Consider the following 22,065-nt stretch of genomic DNA (forward strand, 5'->3'; position numbering starts at 1 on the left):
TTTTGCTGGCTTGGTAGCTATAAAAATAATGCAAGTAAACTGGCTATAGGTAAAAATAGAATGAGCTTTGTTAAAAAAAAATCTGTGTCTATGAAATAATTCTAATACAGCAACATTGTGACAAATGTATTATCTGGATTTCATCATCCACCCCAAATCATGTGAGTATAAAACTGGCTCAGGTTTTACCAAACCTCAAATGTTTTATCTTCTCAAATGGCTTCTCCTCATATCTCAAATTCAGCTAATTAGCTCATCCCTGGCTTTAAGGGCAACCAGAGATTTGGGAATTTCTAGAGGCAGTATCCACAGCCAGCTTTGCAGAGCTGTGTTGAGACAGCAGCTGAGCAAATGGAATTGCTCTTCCATAGTGAGAGATGATAAAAATGCGTATGCCACAAAAATGCAGCCAAGGCATTCAGAATTTTTTGTTTCTCCAGATCCTTCTTAAGAAGAAGAGTATCTAGTTTAAGAAAGCTGCTCATGAAAAAAAGACCTGTTTCTGAATGGTCAAGCAAGTAGTGTTCTTTATTAATGGATGGAAATATTCATGACAATTAAAAACATCTAAAAAAAAGTGTAAGCTCATGCAGAACTCCATTATGAAGTGACTGTAATTAGGGACTAATAGAATAAACACATTGGAACAGCAGGGCTCTCATAAGAAATTTTATCTGAGAAAAAATTTACTTTAAGTTTTAAATAGGATAGACTCTTTGAGTCTGGGTCTTAATGTTTAGTCTAGCTGTGCTCTTCCTCCATCCTCTCAACAACTCCCTCACATTTCAGGGATTATTTGGTTAGACTAGAGGTTTCAGAATTTCTTCCACATCTTTCTGCTTCAGAGAAATTCCATCACTCCTTGGGCAGGGTGACCCAGATCATTTTACACTTCCAAAGAACCTTTCTTCCAAGATGATCCAAAACACACATTAGCTCAGTTAAGTTTTGCCAAAGATAATTTCATCACCACTCAATGCCTTAATTGATTTGTTGCCATTCAGACTATTTCCAGAAAGATCAGGTTGAAAACTGTCCTGGTGATGTATTTTCTTGAAGATTCCACAGCATATGTTTCTGTCAGTTATCAATGACTTGCTGGTAAGAAGCTCTGTTGAAAGGTGAAGTCCATGGATGCTTTTCACTCTTTGCATTTCCTTTGCTCAATTTCTGTTTTACTCCAAGAATTCACAAAGACACACATTCACAATGGCAATGAAAAGTCTTTGAACTTACATATGGGAGACACCTCTTTGCCGAGCCATTCAGGTAATTTCTCAGTATTAAGAAGTAGAGTTGACCTTGCAGGTCTCTTGTTTCACATGGCTTACTTGGAAAACAGGATCAGGGTTTCATTCAACCCTGAGTCCAGTTTGAGACATAATTTAGAAGACACAGATATTGCCTCCAAGCTCCAACAGAATAATTGAATGCTGGGTTGTCAGACCCTAGAGTGAATGTGACTGTCGACAGAAGACTGAGGGTCTATAAGTTACAAAATGTGACAGAGGAAGTGAAAGTATACAGGGGACAACAACCTGAATATACAAGAAAGGAAAAGGAAACTGAGGCCACGGGAAGTGGAGTGACTTACTGATTTCATAAAATCAATAAGCAACCCAGCCAAGGCTAGAGCCAAACCCACTGTGCCCCAGGCAAGCGTTTTCTCCTTCTACCAACAGACTCCCACATGGAGATGACCTCCCCTGTTGTTGAAATAAGAGGAGGAGCCGAGGGTACTGGATCATTCAAGATTCAGACTATGCCTCATAAATTTGCTGAATTAACAATTGCCTTTTTTTCCCTTGTCCTTGCTTGATGCAAAATAATGCAACCACGTTTTCCATCATTAGCTGCTTTTCAAACAAGCTGAGGACTTCCCATGCTGATTTATTGGTCTCCATTGAGCTGTGTTCCACATAATTTTCAAGCACAGGAGAAAAGAGTTCCATCAGCTAGGAAGTTGCATGAAGCTCAGAGGTTGAAACAACATCTCCCCTGAAAAATACATTTAAAAAGTCACCCAAAGTATGCTATTCAATCTGGCACCCAGATTTGAATATTGCCAGATGGCCCACCCAGGCCTCCAAGGAAGAAATATCACATTGCTCTTCCCTTCTTTTTCCTGCCTTTCACTGATAATATCACAACTGAGTAAAGAACCACAGAACTTCAACATTCAATTATGCCAGTAACTAAAGGTAAGATGCTCAGGCTGAAGACTTTCTCTATACCTGGAGACAAAGCAACATTTGTATAAGTAATACCAAAATTCCCTTGGCATTTCTAAGAAAGCCGGAAACCTCAGGGAGAGAGCAAACATGGGAGTGGTTTCAAATTCCTCCCAGACAAATCTTTGGGGCCCACCTAAGTGAATGGCCTGAGAAAGTATAATCTATCAAATACACTATCTCACAAATGCAGGTAGAATTTCAATTCCAGCCCCAGCCCCAGTATCACTCTGAATTGCCTCTGCCTTATAGCTTTATCAATTCAATTTCAAGATTATGTATCAGGGACACAGCACTCTGCTAAATGCTCTGTTATATATGAGGCGATGCCATTATAAATATGACTGAGCACAGTCCATGCCCATAATAGACGGGTGAAGGAGACAGAGATGCCCAGAGCCAACCAAAATGAACACCAAACACCAACGCAGGGTTCATTTATTCATGCCCTGTCTCACGTGCTTTACATGTATTAATTAACTTAATCAACAACCCTATTAATTAGGCTATATTATTTTCCCATTTTACTAACATGCAAACTGGAATTCCGAGAGATTTGGTAATTTGCCAAGGGCCCCTGAGCAGTGGAATCAGAATTCAAACTCAGGAAATCTGGTACCGGAGTCTGCATTCTTAACCATTTCACTAAACTGCTTGTACTACTTAAAGTATTAAGCTATGCACCATGCATTTCCCTAGATAAAAGGCAGAATCTGAGAAACACATGGATGGACATAAAAACTAAGTGAGTTCAAAGAAGGATTTTGACCAACTCAATTCAAAACATTCATTGAATGAACATTGATTGAGAACTCACTACTCAGGATATTCAGAAAGTACAAAGACATGTCTCTATTCATATGGAACTTAATAATCCAGTTGGATGTCTGAAGAGCTAAATTAAATGTACTCAGTTAGGGAGGTTTTTCATCAGAAGTAACATGTTAGTAAAATCTGGAAGGAAGTGGGAGCTCACCAGTTACACATGGGGGCAGAAGGGCATTTTGAGGAGAGAAAGTAATGTCACAATATCATGAACCAGGCAAGACAGCAAGACAAGAAAGGGAAAGACCCGAGTTTGAATAAATCACATACGATGGAGTTAATGCCCATTCTATGTCAGTCCTTGACCTACAAACTTATAGAAGTCAGGCATTGGCTGGAGCCTGCTAACTCCAGAGCCCAGTTGCCATTTTCATTCATCGTTTCTCGCTCTTGTCTTCTCTGGTGCCTGAGTCCCCAGATCTAAATCTCAGCTCCTGATGACCATCTCAAGCCTGCCAAGCTTTTCACCCCCTGCTCGGGAGTGCTGCTTGGCTTTGTCATTTGTTGTCCCTTGGCATTTGGGGAGGAGTGAGGATTTGGTTCTTTCCTCTGGCTTCTTGCATCTGGCAAGTACGGCCCTGGGTCACCCAGGCCTGCCCTGGATTAGGCAGTTGAGGGAGGCTCAGAGGCCAGGACACCAGTCAGGGTAAGAGGAGGGAAACCCGTGAGAAGGAAAAGGAAAGGGAAACATCTGTCAGTGAACCCTCACCACCATGGAGGCAACTATGGTTCTTGGAATGAAGTAAAGAACAAGGGACTGGGCCATTCTGGATGTCAGCTCTGGGGAAAAAATACCCTTAATCAGTTAAGGCTCTGGGAAGTTGATGCTCACCAAGATATGGATCCCATATCACAGTGCTCCACTCTTGCTAAAATGACGGAATCCTGTCACTTCAGGACTGTTGCCACAACAAGGTTAAGTGTAATCCCAGCACCTCCCACCACTTTTCTCACAAGCTGTCATCTACCACAGTTCCAGCTGAAGACCTACAAGTGCAGTGCTGATTGCGTAGGTGACATTCATTAACACAAGAGTAACCCAGTTGGTCCATCAACAAAGGAAGGTGGCAATTATTTCTTTTTTCCTGTTTTGGTCTGAAAAGCAGGAGGTATTGAGTGCTGTAAGTGGGAACAGGGGTCACAACAGAGGGGGTGTGCATGTGTCTGTGTGTGTGCACGTGTGTGCATCTGTGCATGAGGAGATGATTACAGGAGTGGTGCCTGGAGACATAGCAGTTAGATTTTTAAAAAATTCTGCCTAAGATTGGCCTTATTTACCTTCAACAGGGTAGTTCTGGAAGCATTTTGGTTGCACTCACACATGCAAGCCGCCAGGCTTCCAGGGATTTATGAAGATTTCGTTTGTGACTTCATTATAAAGGCACTTTCTTCCCAAGGGATCCATTCACCGAGGTATCACGGCAGTGTGCCTCTTGCCTTTGGCCTTGCCGTGAAAGCCCTTTCAAACAACTGCGCACAGCTGCAATGCAGAGCATGCTGCCTCCAGCGCAGGAATTAAATTAAACATCATTCGGTTAAGTAGGAAAAACAGACTGTCAAGACATCAGGAGGAAAAGTGAAAAATTCAGTCAATTGTCCTGGGCCTGCCTTGACATAATCTGCATATCTGGAGCTTTGGGGATCTGGTTGGAGTAGAAAATTTCTTTGAGACGGGCTGTCTTATTCTTCTAGAATACCCCCTAGCACCAAGCCAGGGACAGAGTAGCAAATAAATACTGCAGAATTCTTCATATTAGAGCTGTGTAGTAGTTGTCATCCTGTAGATGCAGCCACATTCCTAAGTAACAAGCACCACTTCTGGGTTCAATACTAAACTGTTTTTGTCATTGACCTACTCGATTTGCTGGTAACCTCCTGCCTATTCATTGCAACTTTACACTCACCTAGCTAAATGTGTGGAACAATAGTTGCCTGACACCAGCATTAAGTTACCCTAGTAAATAATGTAGTTTTTTATTCAATTTGAAAGGAATAATTACAGCAATTAGCATTGGGCAATGCTCTACAGTTAACAAAACGCTTTCCCATGCTTTCTCTTATTTAGAGTGATAAAGTGAGGTATGTAACTGTGCGAGCCCTCTGCCGATTTCACCTGTGCAGGATCCTTTCTTCCTCTGGTAAATTCTTACTCCCCCATTCTGATCCTGTCATGAGGGTAAGGCTGCCGATTACAGCTGCTGCTCCCTTACCCCAGTCACAGAAGGGAACATGTGACTCAGGTCCTGGCACGCACAGTACTCCCCTGGCAACAGTGATTGGTTCAGGGAGGCACCAATCAAAAATTTCCCCCAGGATTTTTTCAGTGTGTGCCTGGAGGAGAAGGTAACTTGTTTTCAGAGTCATGGATCAGACAAGATGTGATTCAGGGGCTGCCAATGGTCTTCCCCTCCATTTGCAGAAGAAAGACTCCAACATAGAGAAGCAGAGCTAAGGTAGGGGGGGCAAGAGAGGGAGTGAAGATAATTTGCTTTGAATCACCAAAGTCACCCATCTTCTGGACTGCCTTGTTATCAAAGCCAATAAATCCCCCCATTTTTTTTTTTAAAGAAAATGTGAGTTATCATTTTATGATATGCAACCAAAAGAAGTCTGACCAATAGACTGTTTTTGAAGATGAGGACACCAAATTGGTAGCCTACTGTTTATAAATACTCCCTTCTACCTTCCTGGGATAAAATTATATTTTCTTGCCCAATTCACACTCTTGGTTATGTGACTTGCTCCAGTCAATAAAATAAGTCCTAGGCTCATATATGTCTGAGTAAAAAATAAATCTCTTGTTACAAGCCCTGAGAAGTTGGAATCTTTTATCACTGCAGCATAACCTTGCCTATCCTGACCGATATACTCATTTAAATGCTGTAGCCCAAAAAGCAACTTAGGCTGTCTGATTCCAAATTCTACAATTCTTGTGCATACCACACCAGGCTGTATCCCTAAGAGCTCCAAGTTTTCCAGGGCATCTCTGAAAAAAAAAAATCATATCATCAGAAATAAAACAAAACAAAAAACCATGGCTTCATGAAACCCTAGGTAGTGTCAGGATGACTGATGTAAACTAAAACAGTAATAGCAATTAAATAACAGTAACAACAGCTAATATTAATATTCACTAAAAGATAAACTTTAAAAGAGCAGGAACCTAGGATGTCTTGCTCTCTGTTACATTCTCAGAAATTAGCACAGTGCTTGGCATATTGTAAAGCTCAATACATATTTGTTAAGTGATAAGGAATAGTTACTATTTGCCAGACACTATGCTAAGGTTTTACTGCACTCTCATTGTATTCATTCACTCAGTAGACATGTATTGCACACCTCCTCTGTGCAGGCACAGCTGTAAACACTCGGACAACACAGACCAGATACCGGTCCCTCTTTCATACCACACACAGTCTACAGTGGGCTTTCTTTTTTTTTCTTTTTAAGATTTATTTTTATTTCTCTCCCCTTCCCACCCCTGCCCCAGTTGTCTGTTCTCTGTGTCCATTTGCTGTGTGTTCTTCTTTTTGTCCGCTTCTGTTGTTGTCAGCAGCATGGGAATCTGTGTCTCTTTTTGTTGTGTCACCTTGTTGTGTCAGCTCTCTGTGCATCTGGTGCCATTCCTGGGTAGACTGCACTTTCTTTTGCACTTGGTGGCTCTCCTTATGGGGTGCAGTCCTTGCACATGGGGCTCCCCTATGTGGGGGGCACCCCTGCATGGCACGGCACTCCTTGCGCGCATCAGCACTGCACATGGGCCAGCTCCACACGGGTCAAGGAGGCCCGGGGTTTGAACTGCAGACCTCCCATGTGGTAGACGAAGCCCTATCCACTGGGCCAAGCCCGTTTCCCTACAGCGGGCTTTCTTAATCTCAGCATTATTGACATTTTGAGGCAGATGATTTTTTGCTGGGGTGGGGTGGGGATGCCCCATGCATTTTAGGACATTTAGCAATATCTCTGGCTTCTATTCATCAAATGCCAGTAGCACCTCTTTTCCTGGTTGCGACAAGCAAAATGTTTCCCGATATTACCAAATGTGGGGTAGGGGTGGGGGCAAAATCACTCTTGGTTGTGAACCTCTGGGCTAGTGGTAGGAGACAGAGAAGCAGGTTATTAATTTGGATTACGTCAGGTATAAAAGTGCTGTAAAGAAAAGTAAAGGATAAGGGAATAGGAAATGATCCAAAGGATGGCTGCTTTAGAATGGGTGGTCAGAGAAGACCTTTCTTTCAGTTAAGGTTTGACGAGAACTGAATGAAGTGAGTGCTAGCCCGGTGCTTACTCGTGGGAAGAACTTTCCCTTAAGGGGCAACCATTAGAGCAAAGGTCATGAGGGCGAAGAATGCTTGCTGCTTCTGAGAGTGGCGATAAGGCCAGCAAGGCTGGAGAAGAATGAGCAAGGGTGATGAGGGTAGGGAAGGCCATGCCAGAGGGATGCAAAAATAATGGCTATCTAATTCTCTAAAGAAGACAGCTTAAAAAGTTCAAAATTAACAAGAAGACTATTTGAAATACATAGTTACACCAAATATCATTAAGGGTATTTTTGTGCTAATTAAAAGCACCAGGATTTGCGAGACATTTAAACAACTCAGCATCTGAGACATGAGGATCAACTTTTATAAATTTTTGAGCAATATTTAAAGTTACACATTACTCAATCCAATTCTTCATAAAATTTCTCCAAACACTGTAAGCCACTTTTGAGATTCCTTACATAACAAAAGGTAAAAGCCACACGTCGATGAGAAATACTTGTTCCTCCCTTTGTGGTAAAAATGGCTGAAATAATAGAAGGAAATGGTAGAGAAAAAATGAAACTATATTCATTTGTCAGCAACTGTTACTGACAATACAGAGAAAATATTGATGATTTGTGAAAAGAATTTAGAAAAATTATGTTATACATGTATATTAAGAACATGTTTCTAACACGTGTTATGTTATATTCTAGGTTCTGTTTCAATAATAAATACCAGAAGAACTGCTTTTCTGTGAGCCAATAAAAGAAATGACGTATTGGAGAAGATCACATAATCTTTAATAAGATCAGTGCTTCATGGGAAAACTGTATAAATGTAACCCACAGATGGAGCAGTTGCTTTAATGGGAATTTTAAAACTTTTACATAAAGAGAAGGTTTCAGATATAGAGACACGTGAAATTTGTTCACAGTATCATATATCAGCAAGTTATTAGGGGCAAGTAGTTTAAGTTAGAAGTCCACTTAAGGTGATGGGATGTCACCAACATGGTTAACTTTACATGTTAAAAAGGACCTTTAAAGGATAGTTTATAGTGCTTTGTAATAACATGGAAATGTCCTTGAAATTTTTGTGTTTTTTAAAATATATTTTTATTATAGAAGTTGTGAACTTAGAAAAAAATCATGCACATTCGTGGTATTCACACACAACATCCCTTCATGAACAACCACACTATTGTGGAATATTTGTTACAGATTATGAAATAATATCATCAGACTATAAACACTAACTATGGTCCACAGTGTACATTTGGCATATTTTCCCCATACCCCCTATTATTAACCCAGTACATCTTTGGCATTGATGTAAGGGTATTATAGTATCACTGTTAACTACAGTCAATAGGTTACATTAATTGTATTTTTCCCACACTTCTCCATATTCCCACCACCCTACAATAGTGACGTATATCCTGTCCTTGAAATTTTTATAGCAATGGGTCTTTACTACTTACTTCAGAGCAAAGTATTTGTAAGAGTTGTTTCACTTATAGCTGAATCATGGAATTTACTGGCTTAATAAAACACAAGAGTTGCAATTTTAAAAAATTTTTTGTGATGACAAGTAGCTGTTAGAATGATTTCTAACTAGCAGGTATTTTTGAAAAAATAAACTTAATTTGCTCTCCCAAGGTAAAAATAACTTTTGGTAATGAAAGAGAGGAACCATTTTTTAAAAAAAACAAAACCATGTTATGGAAAGAACATTTTGAAAATGGTTATTTGGGACTGTTTCATTGTTGTGTGATTTTGTTGATGAAAATGATATAAATTCTCATATCTGAAAAATTAAAAAAACTTGGAAACACAATTTTCTAACTTGTTAAAAAATCTTCCAAAAAGAATTTTAATAATTTTAAACCCATTTCTTAAAAATATAAAAATGCAACACCTGATTGACATAAGGGAAAAGAAACATTAACTGAGTTTTTAGTATGTTGTATCATTGGTAGATGGATTGAAAAATAAGCATAATGATTTACTTAGCTAAATCCATTTGCCTTTCTTCCCTTTGAATTTACATATCTTTCTGTGTTGTTGTTCTCAGCCATGACAGTCCTCATTAACCAAGTATCAAAATAAACTTCACATACAACTAGACCATTTAATCACATTATCACAAAATATTAAGTCAACATTCTCAGTCACATAACTCTAGGTTTTCATGTGCCACTAGTGAAAAATATATATTTACAAATACTGTTGATTTCATCTTTATTTCATCTTTCCCTCTTTTTCAATCTTTTTATCTTTTTTTTTGCATTACTGCATTGATTTTGTAGTGTTAAAGAGAAGTACACTTGTCTTTTAAAATCATCTTTACTGAGATATAACTTACATAAAATGAAACATGCATTTTAAATGTATAGTTTGATGTGTTTTAATAAATATATACACCCATGTAACCACTACTGCAATCAAGATGCAGAAAATCTCCATCACCCCCAAACTTACTTCATGCCTCTTTTCGGTCAACCCAGACTCCCATCCCCTGCTCACCACCACCCATCCTCAGGCAATCACTGATCTGCTTTCTGTCTCCATAGATTAGTTCTGCTGTACTAGAATTTCATGTGAATGAAATCATCCAGTTTATGCTCTTTCGTATCTGGCACCTTCCACTCAACATAATGCTCCTGAGATTCATCCACATTGCCAAGTGTATCAGTAGTTCATTCACTTCCCCCACCTTCAGGCTTTTTTTGCTTGCTGTCTGCTCTCTTGTGTCCATTCACTGTGTGTTCTTCTGTATCTGTATTTATTTCCCTGCCCCCCTTGTGGCTTGCTTGTTGTCTGCTCTCTGTATTCATTCACTGCACACTCTTCTGTGTTTTTGCTTTGTCTCCCTTTTTGTTGCGTCACCTTGCGGAGTCAGTTCTCCATGGCGCTTGAGAGCCGGGCAGCACTCTGTGGCATTTATGGGTGAGCCTGCCTTCACAAGGAGGCCCTAGGATGTGAACTCAGGGCTTCCCATATGGTAGATGGGAGCCCAACTGATTGAGCCACCACCACTTCCCTAGTTCAGTGACTTTTATTGCTTAATAGCATCCCATTGTTTGGGCACACTGCAAATTTGTTTATCCATTCATCTGTTGATGGGCATTTGGGTTATTTCAAGATTTTCATATACAAATATGTGTGGAAATATATATTTATTTGTCTTAGGTAACTCCCTAGGAGGGGAACTGGTAGGTCATCAGGTAAGTGTATAGTTTAACTTTAGGAGAAACTGCCCAACTGTTTTTAAAAGTTTGTCATCTTACATTCGCCCAACAGCATACAAGAGTTCCACTGGTGCCACATCTTCGCCCACTTGTTATTGTCAGTCATTTAAATTCTACTCTTTGAAGAAACACAGTGGTATCTCATTTTAACTTTGAAGGATATCTATAATACACATAATGTGAGAGGACAGTAATATATATATACATACATACACACACATATATATGCATATATAATATATATATTTATTTATTTATAATTTCCAAGATAAATCAATGTAAATATTATGGTGGGATAACCAAAAATGTTTACCCATCATGATACACAACTAAACCTTGTAGATGCATATAATCAGTAATGACCAGGTCATTGCCTGAAGTGCTTGGCCCTCCAATATTTAGGAAGTGGCTTTTTTAGACACTACGTTACAGAGGTTTTGAGGTTGCAAATGTTATATTTTTAAGAGTTTAGGGAGGAGAGAGAACCATTTCCTGCATTCAGTTCTAAGTCTGGTACCTGTTGGAAGAAGCTGCCTTACCTTCGGGGCAATGAGGAGATGGAACAGCATCTTTGTGGCTTCTGTGTTGCGTGCCCTGTAGTGAGAGCTTTGGTTTCACCTATGATTGAAGTCCATTTGCCCAACGGAGATCTTAAAGCAAAACACATCTCCCCTTCCAACACTGCACTGGGAGGTGGTTGGGCCCCAGAAGTTTCTTGAGTACTTTACTTGCCATTCCCACTAAAGTTTATGGATGCTCGCCTGTCATTTCACATCTCCTTGGCAGATCAGCAGCAGTGCCAGTACCAAAAAACCTCAGCAGTAAGTCAGTTTCAAGGAGGTCAGGTGCCCAGTCACATGCGCAGTGTGACAGCTTAATCAGAGAATTGTGAGGTATTACTGCTTCTGCTTAAGAGGAACAGAACTTTTTTTTTTCTTTTCAAGAAAGCACTTTTCAGATAGTTATGAGGTTGTTAAATGAAGAACTGCACAAAAGAAATGCCAGCTCCTTGTGGTCTTCCAGATCATTAAAAAGTAACCCAGGTGGCAAAACCAGTTATCATTTCCTCAGCTACAGTAGATGAAAGAGCAAGCTTGGATACTAATTTGATGCTACATGTCGGCAAAACCATCAGCCAAGAGTGAAAGAGGATTCATCAGTTCAGTGGAAAATAAGGAGTCAATGTGATTAGTTGGCATTGTGAGGAGATGCTAACCTGTTGATTTGATTGAATTTTTTGCTCTCCAGACTTTGGTCTCGTCTGAAGGAGTCTCACATAGCAAAACACATTGATCTTGGTTTTTTGGTTTTGCTTTGTTTCTTGCAGGACCTGCCACAGGGTGAAACTCTTGAGATACCCAGAATTCACTGAGAAAGGTAAAATTGGGGGTATATGAGGCAAATTCTTTGCTGGGGTGAAGAGAATTCTTGGACATCACTGGCGATGCTTAGTAATCGACCATCGGAATGCTTTTTAGTTTCATTCCCTGGGAGAACTCAAATGGTGCCTTCTTTATTTGGTGTGTTTAAATTATAGTCTATTGTACCTTCCCTGATTTACTTGCCAAGAAAATGTACGGCCTAATCACAATTTCCCTAAGAAGTCTAGCTGCTGGTGACAGAAAAATGTTTTGGATCAACAAGCACTTTCTCTGAATATACTGCTTCTTTTTGCTAATGCCCGGAATCAAACTGGGGGCATTATTCAGTGCTGGGGGCAATAGGGTAACCAGAAGAACTAGAAGAGGGGGAGGAAGCTGTGAGTAAAGACTTTGCCTAAAGAAAAGTGGGTTTCTGAAACATAAAAAGTGAGCTAAGAAGTAGCTTGAATTATGGCTTAAATATCCAGGTGATAGACAGCCAGGTTTGGAAGTGAAGACAACTTTCCACGACAGAGGAAAGGCAACGGTAGATTTGGACAAATCCCTTTACTTTTCTAGATACCTCCTCTGTAAAATGAAGAAATCAGACTTGGTTTCAAAAGATTTTCTGGTCTCCATACCTCTTCTTCAAACAAAAGTTGATCCAGAAGGCTGATGTGTAAAACAGATAAAAGGGGTATTGCTCTTACTTTAGGGGCTGGAGGAGGTAGGCTCGCTTCTGGTGAAGTGCCCTGTACAATCTGTTCAAATGTGCTCTGCATGGCCCCATCCTCCCCACTGCCACCTGGCAATTCCCTTCCTAGGATGCACATTCAATTGATTTGTAGAGACACAGATGAAATGAAGTAACCACGAGGGCCAGGATAACAATAGTTAGAGAATATCAGGCGTTGTACTATAATTTTTATACAGATTTTCTCATTTAATCTTCATAATATCTTATGAGGTACTATTATTATCCATAATTTATAAGTGGAGAATATGAGGTAGAGAAAGGTCAAGTAATGTGTGGTGGGCAGAATGATTCCCCAAGGACATCCACGTCCTGATCCCTGAGATCTATGAAGATGTTACCTTGCATGGCAAAAGGGACTTCAGAGATGTGATTAAATTAAGGATCTTGAGATGGGAGATTACCCTGGATTACCTGGGTGGGTCAATGGAATCACAAGTGTCCTAATAAGAGTCAGGCCGGAGGGTCAGGGTCAGAGAAGGAGGTGGAACTACAGAAGCAGAGGTTGGAATGGTGTAGCCATAAGCCAAAGAATGCAGGCAGCCTCTAGAAGCTGGAAGAGGCAAGGAATGGATTCTCCCCTCAGATCCTCCAGAAAGAACTCAGCTCTGGGACATCTTGATTTTAGCCCCATAAGATCCATTTCAGAATTCTGACTTCCAGAACTGTGAGGTAATAAATGTGTGTTATTCTAAGCCACTAAATTTGCGGTAACTTCTTATAGCAGCAAGAGGAAACATAAAACTTGTCAATACCATACAGCTAGGTCATAGGGCAAATTTATAATTCCAAGCTGTCCGATTCCAGAACCTGCATATTCAATTCTAATCCTAACTTAGGTGTTTAGGGCCTACCTAACAGTGAAATGAGTGTTGAGTAAAGACTCTCTCCCAGGCTGTGTTCTTGCAAATTCACCAATCCAACTATTACAAGGGCTCTTCTTTGCTGGGAGAGATTTTGTGGCAAACCAAGAGGCATTCCATACAGACTACTTTAATTGCTCCTCTGTTAAGTACATTAAAAGCTGAATTTGGCAATGAAGGCAGGTTTCCTTCTTACACAGCAGAACTGTCTCTTTGTTTAAGTGCTTCATAACAGGTTTCTTGATAAGAGAAAGGTGCTTTTTCCTCGCCCTTAGATTAACTACTTAGAGAAGTAAGCGATCCAGCATCCTGGTCAGATGCATTCACCTCTATGCTCAAAGGAAACCCCTGCTTACCTTGACGGAGGTAGTGAGGCTTTGTGTATTACAAGCTGTGTCTCTTCTCCATGACCTCACTTCGTGAAGGTTCTGTAAAATGGGGGCGGGATTATTATCTTCCTGAAGATTTAAGAGTTTATCCCTACGGAAATGTATCTAAAGTTCTAAAACCTCAGCTCTGCAAAATGCTTATTATTGTTTCCTTAACAGATTCTCTAATGCCACCTTTTAACTTCTTTTTCAGTGCAACACTAAATAGACTTTCATAACTCAGGCATTTGGCGTCTGTGGGAGAGTGAGGAGGAGGTAAAACTATCAAGAGGAGACACCTAAGAAATTGGAGAAAAACCCTAGCTTGAAGAGTTGAAATTAGGATAAATTCATAGGAGGCAACTAGAAAATACATGCTCTTTCTAGTGATCAAGATTAATAATCAGAAATACCTTTCCAATAACTGGCCTTCACAGCATTTGTGGAGAGACTATAAACACATTAATGGTGGGGAATCCAATGGGAATCTAAGGGCATCAAAGTCTCACTGTTGGCAGTAAAAGGTGAAAAATGAAAGAGGAGCATTTCATAATTTCTTTTCATCCCTCAGGATCCAATTCAAGTTCCACTTCTTCTTTGAAGGCTTCCCTACCCAGTCCAGCCCAGGAGAACTGTTCCCAGCGCTGGTGCTTCTCATCTCTGCCAGCCATTTGCAATTAGCAATCACCATTTTGTGTTAAGAATTTCATTTGTTTGAAGTCCACTTAAAATCTACTTGAAGGGAGAGATCGTAGCTACCTGTGCTCTGTATGTCCTCACAGGGCTCAGAATAGTAAGGAGCACATCAGATCAGGTGATAAACTTCATTTCTATAAAATTTGTGCCCACATCTAAAGCATCCCTAACAAATTGGTTGCTGACCCTGGTCTTTCCAAGCTTCTAGTATCATCCCACTTGCTCCCTCATTCCAACCCCCTTCCTTTGATTTACTATCACATCTTTACCTTTATTTTCCACCAGCTTCCTGTCTGTAGCCCAAAGTCAGGATCCTGAATTTTAACCCTGTAGTATGCACTTTGGCATATCACATGGATCCTTCTTTGATGATGAAGCACTCATTCCCCCAGCTGCTGAAAAACCTGGAAGCTGATGGCTCTCAGCCATGTTCTGAGAACTGCTCTCAGCTTCAGAGAGCCATCTGATCTAAGGTCACACCCCTTCCTGGGGGAGTCCGCATAAAAAATGTGGAACATGGAGGCCTTTGCCTTAAGATGGTTCAATTCGGAATGGCTGTTCCGGCTCCAGAACTTCTTGTGACTGAGGCCTTCATTATGACTATACTCAACTTCTCCCTTACCCAAACTTGCTTCCTTCACTCCCCACCAGGGGAGATGCCCCAGAACCTCCTAAATTAATTTCCTGCATGCAATTCTCTGCATCAGTGTTTGTTTCCTAGTGCAGATGTCATGCATAAAGAAATGAAGAACAAACAATGCCCACCCAAAGAATTGGGGAGCATGGCCTCACCTCACATCAAGCCAGTCCGATCTGGCCATGGCTGCCAGTTCCTGGCAGTGAACCCAGCCATCAACCTGGCAATCATATGCCAGAAAAGTGTCCTGTCCATCACCATAGCCCAACAGAACCTCCTGCACGGATGGACATGTTCTATATCTGCACTGCCCAATATGATAGCCATGAGCCATATGTGTTACTAAGTAAATGTGCAGGGCAACTAGTGCAAGTAAGGAATTGAATTTTTATTATAAATTAATTTAAATGTAAGTGTAAATAGCTACATGTGTCTAGAGACTACCAGGTCAGACAGAGCAGCCTTAGATGGTAAGGACAGCAGGTCTACAGAGGCAGCATCATAATAGCTCCCATTCCACCTGTCTTTCCCTCCTTTTACTTCTACCACCCCTTGGCCCAGAAATAGTTGGTTTGACTACTTAAAAGTCATCCTCATGAGGCATACATAGGAACTGTGTATTAAAGTCAAATTATCAAGTGGCACAATTACTATAAGCAGTGCCAGAGAACTTGGTTGTAAGTTTAAGTTGCTTATAACCCATGGATCTATTTACTAATATCACTCACCCTTGTCTCAGTTTCCTGGGGTTTCTGTAATAAAGAACCATGAGCTGGATGGCTTAAAACAAAAGAAATTTATTTTCTTACAGTTTTGGAGGTTAAAAGTCTGAAATCTATAAGGGAAAATCCTTCATGTCTCTTCCAATCTTCTGGCAATTTGCTAGCAATTCTTGGGTTTCAATCTCTGTGTCAGTCATCACATGGTGCTCTCCCCTGTGTCTCTTTGTCAGGGTCCAATTTCCTATTCTTATAAGGATACCAGTCATATAGGATAAGGGTCTACCTTAATCAAGTTTGGCCTCATTTTAACTAATACAATTGTTTTAGTTTGCTAAAGGCTGCCAAAGCAATATACCGGAAACGGGTTGGCTTTTACAATGGGGATTTATTAACTGAACGTTTACAGTTCTGAGACCATGAAAATGTTCTAAACAAGTGTTTATCAGGTGATGCTTTTCTTCACAAGGACTGGCTGGTGGTAGTCCTGGATTCCTTATATCTGGCCAGGCACATGACGAGGCACATGGTGACATCTGCTGGTCTCTGTCTTCCCCAGACTCCATTTTTCAGCTTCTTGCTGCTCTGTGGCTTTCTTTCTCAGCTTCTGTGAGTTCCTCTCTAGGCTTGTGCCTTTTCTCTCTGTTTCTCTCAACAAATATTCATCCCTTTTATAAAGGAGTCCAGTAAGAGGATTAAGCCCCACCCTCGGTCATGTCCTACTGAAGTAATCTGATCAATTGTAATATAGGTTGAATTGTGCCCTTCAAAAACACATGTTCAAGTCCTAACGCCCCAGGACCTGTGAATATGATCCTGGAAGTAAACAGGAACTTTGAGGATGTTATTAGGTAAGATAAGGCCAAATTCAATTAGGTTTTATCCTTTTAAAAAGAGGACAATTAGACCCAAACAGAGAAGAGATGTCCATATGATGGAGGCAGAGACTGAGTTATGCCACAAGGCAAGGAACAGCATGGATTGCTGGCAAGCTACCACCAGACGCCGGGAGAGAGACAGAGCAGTTTCTTCCCTATAGACTTAACAGGAAGCACAGAATTGCAACACCTTGATTTCTGACCTCTAGCCTCCAAAACTGTAAAACAATAAATTTCAGTTATTTAAGGCAACTAGTCTGTGGTACTTCATTACAGCACCCTTGGCAAACTAAGACAATATGCAAGAAAAGAAAAATGAAGAAAACAAGAGATAGTTGCCAGTTCAAGTTAGACGGGCTCACAGGCTGGATACCCATGAGGGACATTTAGTTCTGCCCCGTTCCTTGGGCAGGAATGTCCTCTTACTATTGGCCCATAAATGTGATATAGGGCCCAGGGTGAGAGCACGGGGCTGCACCAGGGTGAGTTCATTACCACTCCTGCAAAAAAAACGACTTGCCCTCTAGACAAGGAGGCATTTGCATCATCGGGCCATTGGAAGACCAGCCCTTACAAAATCAGGCTGAGCTACGAAGTGCAACTGGAGTTGAATTCAAGGCAATTTGAAAATATTCTGTTTACTTACAGCCCAGAAGCCTGGTGTGTGAAGAAGAATCCAGGCGATGGTAGTTAAATTTGTACATTTTTCTTTCTTGTTGCAATTTTATCTTTCCTGAGCAATTTAATGAAGACTCCAGAGGAAAGAATTAAATGTCTGGTGGGTCAATTACCAAATAATGAAAAGGTCGAAAGGAGCACCATGTGCTGTGTGCTGAGCTGCTACAGAAGCCTATTCTTAGAGTGAAACTGTTGTGTGTGCTGTTCACACCCGCAAATGCTGCAGATGAGTGTCAGCGTTAGAAACAGAAGCCCGGAGCTGATACAGCTCATGCTCGGCAAGGGCGAAAGGCCTTACGCACCGTGAGCGTCCTCATCACGCACGGCAGGAGCACGGGCATGGCAGAGGCCACGGTTTTCATCCCGAGAGATCAGGCTGTTCTGAAATCGGCTCTTAGAGGAGATCCTAATCATTCTCGGCCCTGAGTACATTTTAAACCCGCCTGCCTGTAGGGGCAAACAGACTTCAAGGACTCCCTGCAGACCCGACAGCATTTGGAAAGCAACTCCTGCCCCAGCCTGCCCCAGCTGTATACAGGAAAGAAAGATTACTGAACCACAAGCTTCCTCTACAGAAGCTAAAACCAATGATAAAATTAATTAGGGTGCTTTGGAATTCCTTAGAACACTGGCTTTAATGCTTTTAATATCGAGACTTCCTGGAATACTGTGCATGAGAAGAGGCTGCTAAGTGTAGACTCTTCTAACCTGAATGCTCATGACAGTGTCTCTTCACTCACCTGGGGCTTCCCCTAACACCCACTCATCACTAACATTGGAAGACTCTAAGCACAAGTAATTGTACAGTTCTTTTTCATCTTTAATTTATTCTTAACATTAAGTTAAATATTTATTTCATATTTATTTTTAATTTATTAATTTATTCTTTGGTCATGTAAGAGAATAACCCTATTCTTAGGAAACACACACTGAAATGTTTAAGGGTAAAGGGTTCAGTCATATATAACTGACCTTTAGGGAAAGAAAAGTGTGTGTGTGTGTGTTTGTATGTGTGTATGTGTGTGTGTGGTGAGAGAGCAAACAAGAGCAAATGATAAAGAAAATGAGGCAAAGCTTGTCAACAATAGGAGAGTCTAGGCAAAGGGAATTTGGAGAATCTTTGAACTAATTTAATTTTAGCAACTATTGTGGAAGTTTGAAATTATTTCCAAATAAGTTTTTAAGATTTTAAGTTCTCTCCCTTTTCTTCTTTTCTGTCTTGGCTTATTATGAGAGGCCCTTACTATAAAGCAGGCACATTCTGGGTAAAAATGTCCACAAGGGTGGTCCCAAACCGTGAGAAGGTGACAATCCTGCAGACGTGCTAAACAGGTTGAGAGTTCTCTTAGAGAAGCCAGTAGCATGCATAACTCTAGTACAGCTCTTCCTGTGTTGTGCTGCTAATTATTAAGAGTTTTTGTTGGGGTTGCAGATGGGATTATGGCTAGGGAATAAAAAAATATCTATAGCTAATTTCTTCCTCTGTTCTCTTAAAATACTATTGGATTTTTAAGGGTTAAAAACCAACTCTTTTGTGTCTCAAACCACCTTAAAATACATGAGAGAAAAATTAAATTATGCCCTTCTTTCTTTGGTCTCTGGTAATAGATAACAGGATCAGTTCCTTATATAGAAGTTCTTTGTATATTCCTTTATATATTCCTTATATATTCCTTTATATATTCCTTATATAGAAGCTCTTTAAATACAAAAATAGAATGTAATCATCATTTTTTCCCCTATATTGTCTAACAACAGAATTGTAGAATATAATGAAATGAAGTTATAAATAAATGAGCGAGCCACATTGGCAAAAAGTCAAACTCAATTCCATATCCTTAAGTACACATTTTAAAAGCTATTAAGATCTAAGTAGAAGACACTTTTATCTGTGGGTATCTCTCTTTTTTTTTTTTTCCTCATTTTAAATTTTCTTTAAAAGACAATTGACTATTTCAAACAAAAGATATCTCTCTTTATAAGTTTACATTCTCCTCTTCTCTAGTCTTATTTAGAATTCCATATTTAAAATTTATTAGTACACAAAGAGAAAATACCAATTGGGAGAATATATTTGCCACCTATATAACTGACATAGGATTAATATCCAGTATATATAAGTCATTACTATGAATAATTAGAAATTGACAAACAACTCAAAAGAAAAACTGTCAAAAGACAACAGGCATTTCAAATAATAGAAGACACAAATGCCCAAAACACTTGGAAAGATGCTCAAATCATTAGTAAATGGAAAATACAAATTAAAACCCAATGAGATATTTCATAAATACCAGATTGGCAACTATTTTAAAGTCTGACAGTATCAAGTGCTGACAAAGATGTAGAACAATAGACACTCCCATATACTGCTGGTGGGAGTGAAAATTGGCACAATTACTTTGGAAAATAAATACACAGCAAAGTTTGAGACATACATGCCCCATGACCCAACAATTCTACTCCTAGGTATATACCTGAGTTACTCCCGCAAAGATGCAGCAGGGGGTGTGTGTAAGAAAGTTCATAGAATACTTTTATCATGGAAGCCATCCAAAATCTGTCAACAGTGCAATGGACCAACAGCTTGTAGTGGATCATACAATGGGGCACTATACGACATTGAAAATGAATAAACAACAGCTATGTGCATCAACAAAGATGACTCTCAGAGACACAGTTTTGAGCAAGAAAAGAAAAGGAAAGAATACATATATTATGATTCTATTTATAGAAAAGTCATAATCTATTTTTAGGAGTAGAAACATAATTGCTAACTATAAAGAGCAATAAGAGAATGATAAACAAAAGTTCAAGGTAGGGATTACCTTTGTGTAGGGAGGAAAAGAGATATATCAGGATGAGGCGCATGGGCCTTTAAAGGGATGCTAATGGTCTATCTCTTTAAAAGGGTAGTGGGTATAGACATTGATTATATTGTTATTCTTTACATTGTGCAAGTTTTATAAATATTCTCTTGTGTATACTGATATTTAATAAAAACAACTTTAAACAAAGGATGAAGAAGCAAACAAGTGAAAATATTTTTCCCAAGAGTTTGTTGAAAGAAGTTAAGGGAGAGAAACAACATTAGGCCCTGGCGCTCTCCCTCCAAACCCAACATGCCAACTCCTTTTGCCTCCTCTTAGCTCATTCACTCCAAAACCAACTCAGAGCTTCAGATGACTGACTGGAGGAAAGTTCCATGATGTTTAACAGGAGAAACAGTGAGGCTTACCTCTCTGTCATCTTATCCCTAATTAAAATTCAGACCTCCTCCAGGTATGAATGACAAACCTGTTCACATGTGCGCGTGCATACACACATACACACATTCAATCTCTGCAGCTTGACTGAGTTATTATTCTATCTAAATATTACTGAAAGCTATTATTACCTGGCTCTTTGACTTCTCTAATATTTGTGCACATTTCATAATGATAATAGAGCACTATATTTAAAACAAAGCATTTCCCTGTCCTCTAATCAGATGCTGAATCTGAAAAAAAAAAGCCCCTTGAAACACAGAGGCCTATCTCCTCATCTGACCACAACCATGGAGCAACAGACCCCAAGCCAAAGTAACATTTAAAATAAGTAGTGCAGGTACAAGCAGCACAGTACTTAAGAAGAAAAAGAGAAAGCTCTAGCTCCAGTGAATCTGACTCCTCTGGTAGGTCATTAAAGAAAATAAACATTTGCCAGTTCCACGTACCATTTAGTGGACAGGGAAGAACACAGTTTTGCTATATTTTTCCGTATCAGGGAAATTTTCAATTGTTTCCATATTAATCACCACAAAGAAGTTAGAATCTTTCAGCAGCAACATTTGAACAGAAAAATGTATAGCCTGGCAAAAAAAAATTTCTTGAAAATGACCTACCTGGAAGAGTCCACCACTTGGTACCCTGACAGTACCCTGAAGACCTAATAAACAGCTCCCTTAAAATCCAACCACTCACCTGAGCATACTGTGCTACCGAACTGGCTTCAACGGCATAAACTCTCCTAGCTCCAGCTTGTACAGCAAAAAATGACAGTATTCCTGATCCACAACCAACATCTAGAACCACCTGGAAGGAAAGGAGAACACAAAGACAGGGGTGAAAATAAAAGCCAGAGCTCAGCTGTTGGCATCAGGCCAACTTTGGGCCTTAAAGTCAGACCTAATTAAACACTAGCTTTGGTGTTTCCTAGGGTGTGATCTTGGCTAAGTTACGAATCTCTGAGAGACATTTCATTCTCACGTGTTAAATGGGGTTAATAATGCCTGTTTCTGTAGGTTTGCTGAGGGATTAAATAATATGAGATTCATGCAGGGCACCTGAAGGAGTTCCTCAAACCACTGCTATTATTTTTGTTGTTTCTTTGTAACATGGGCTGCTTTTAGAACATTTAGGATTAGGAAAAGTAGAGTGTCATTAATGAGTCTTCTCTAGCTAATCAGCATGAACAAGATGGAATCCATCTCAAATAATGTATGGATCATGTGTTCAGAAATGGCCAAAAACAAAATTCTGAAAAATCCAAAAGGAAGGTATATGCTTTTTCACCATGT

The 22,065-nt window shown here is 39.9% G+C and overlaps 1 protein-coding gene across 2 annotated transcripts in view; it reads right to left on the reverse strand.

The window, feature by feature from the left end:
- Positions 1–22,065, reverse strand: part of LOC101443045 (histone-arginine methyltransferase CARM1-like) — a 303,051-nt gene that overhangs the window by 77,037 nt on the left and 203,949 nt on the right. Inside the window, exons 5-6 of one of the 2 annotated variants that reach the window (XM_071216706.1) lie at positions 21,470–21,580; positions 13,888–13,959 (exon numbers count right to left, since the gene is read on the reverse strand). In XM_071216706.1, the coding sequence (XP_071072807.1) occupies positions 13,888–13,959; positions 21,470–21,580 (183 nt within the window). The remainder of the gene's footprint in view (positions 1–13,887; positions 13,960–21,469; positions 21,581–22,065) is intronic. The other variant, XM_058301776.2, reaches the window with a different exon arrangement.

The sequence above is a fragment of the Dasypus novemcinctus genome, chromosome 8, assembly GCF_030445035.2.
Source record: "Dasypus novemcinctus isolate mDasNov1 chromosome 8, mDasNov1.1.hap2, whole genome shotgun sequence".
Classification (NCBI taxonomy): domain Eukaryota; kingdom Metazoa; phylum Chordata; class Mammalia; order Cingulata; family Dasypodidae; genus Dasypus; species Dasypus novemcinctus.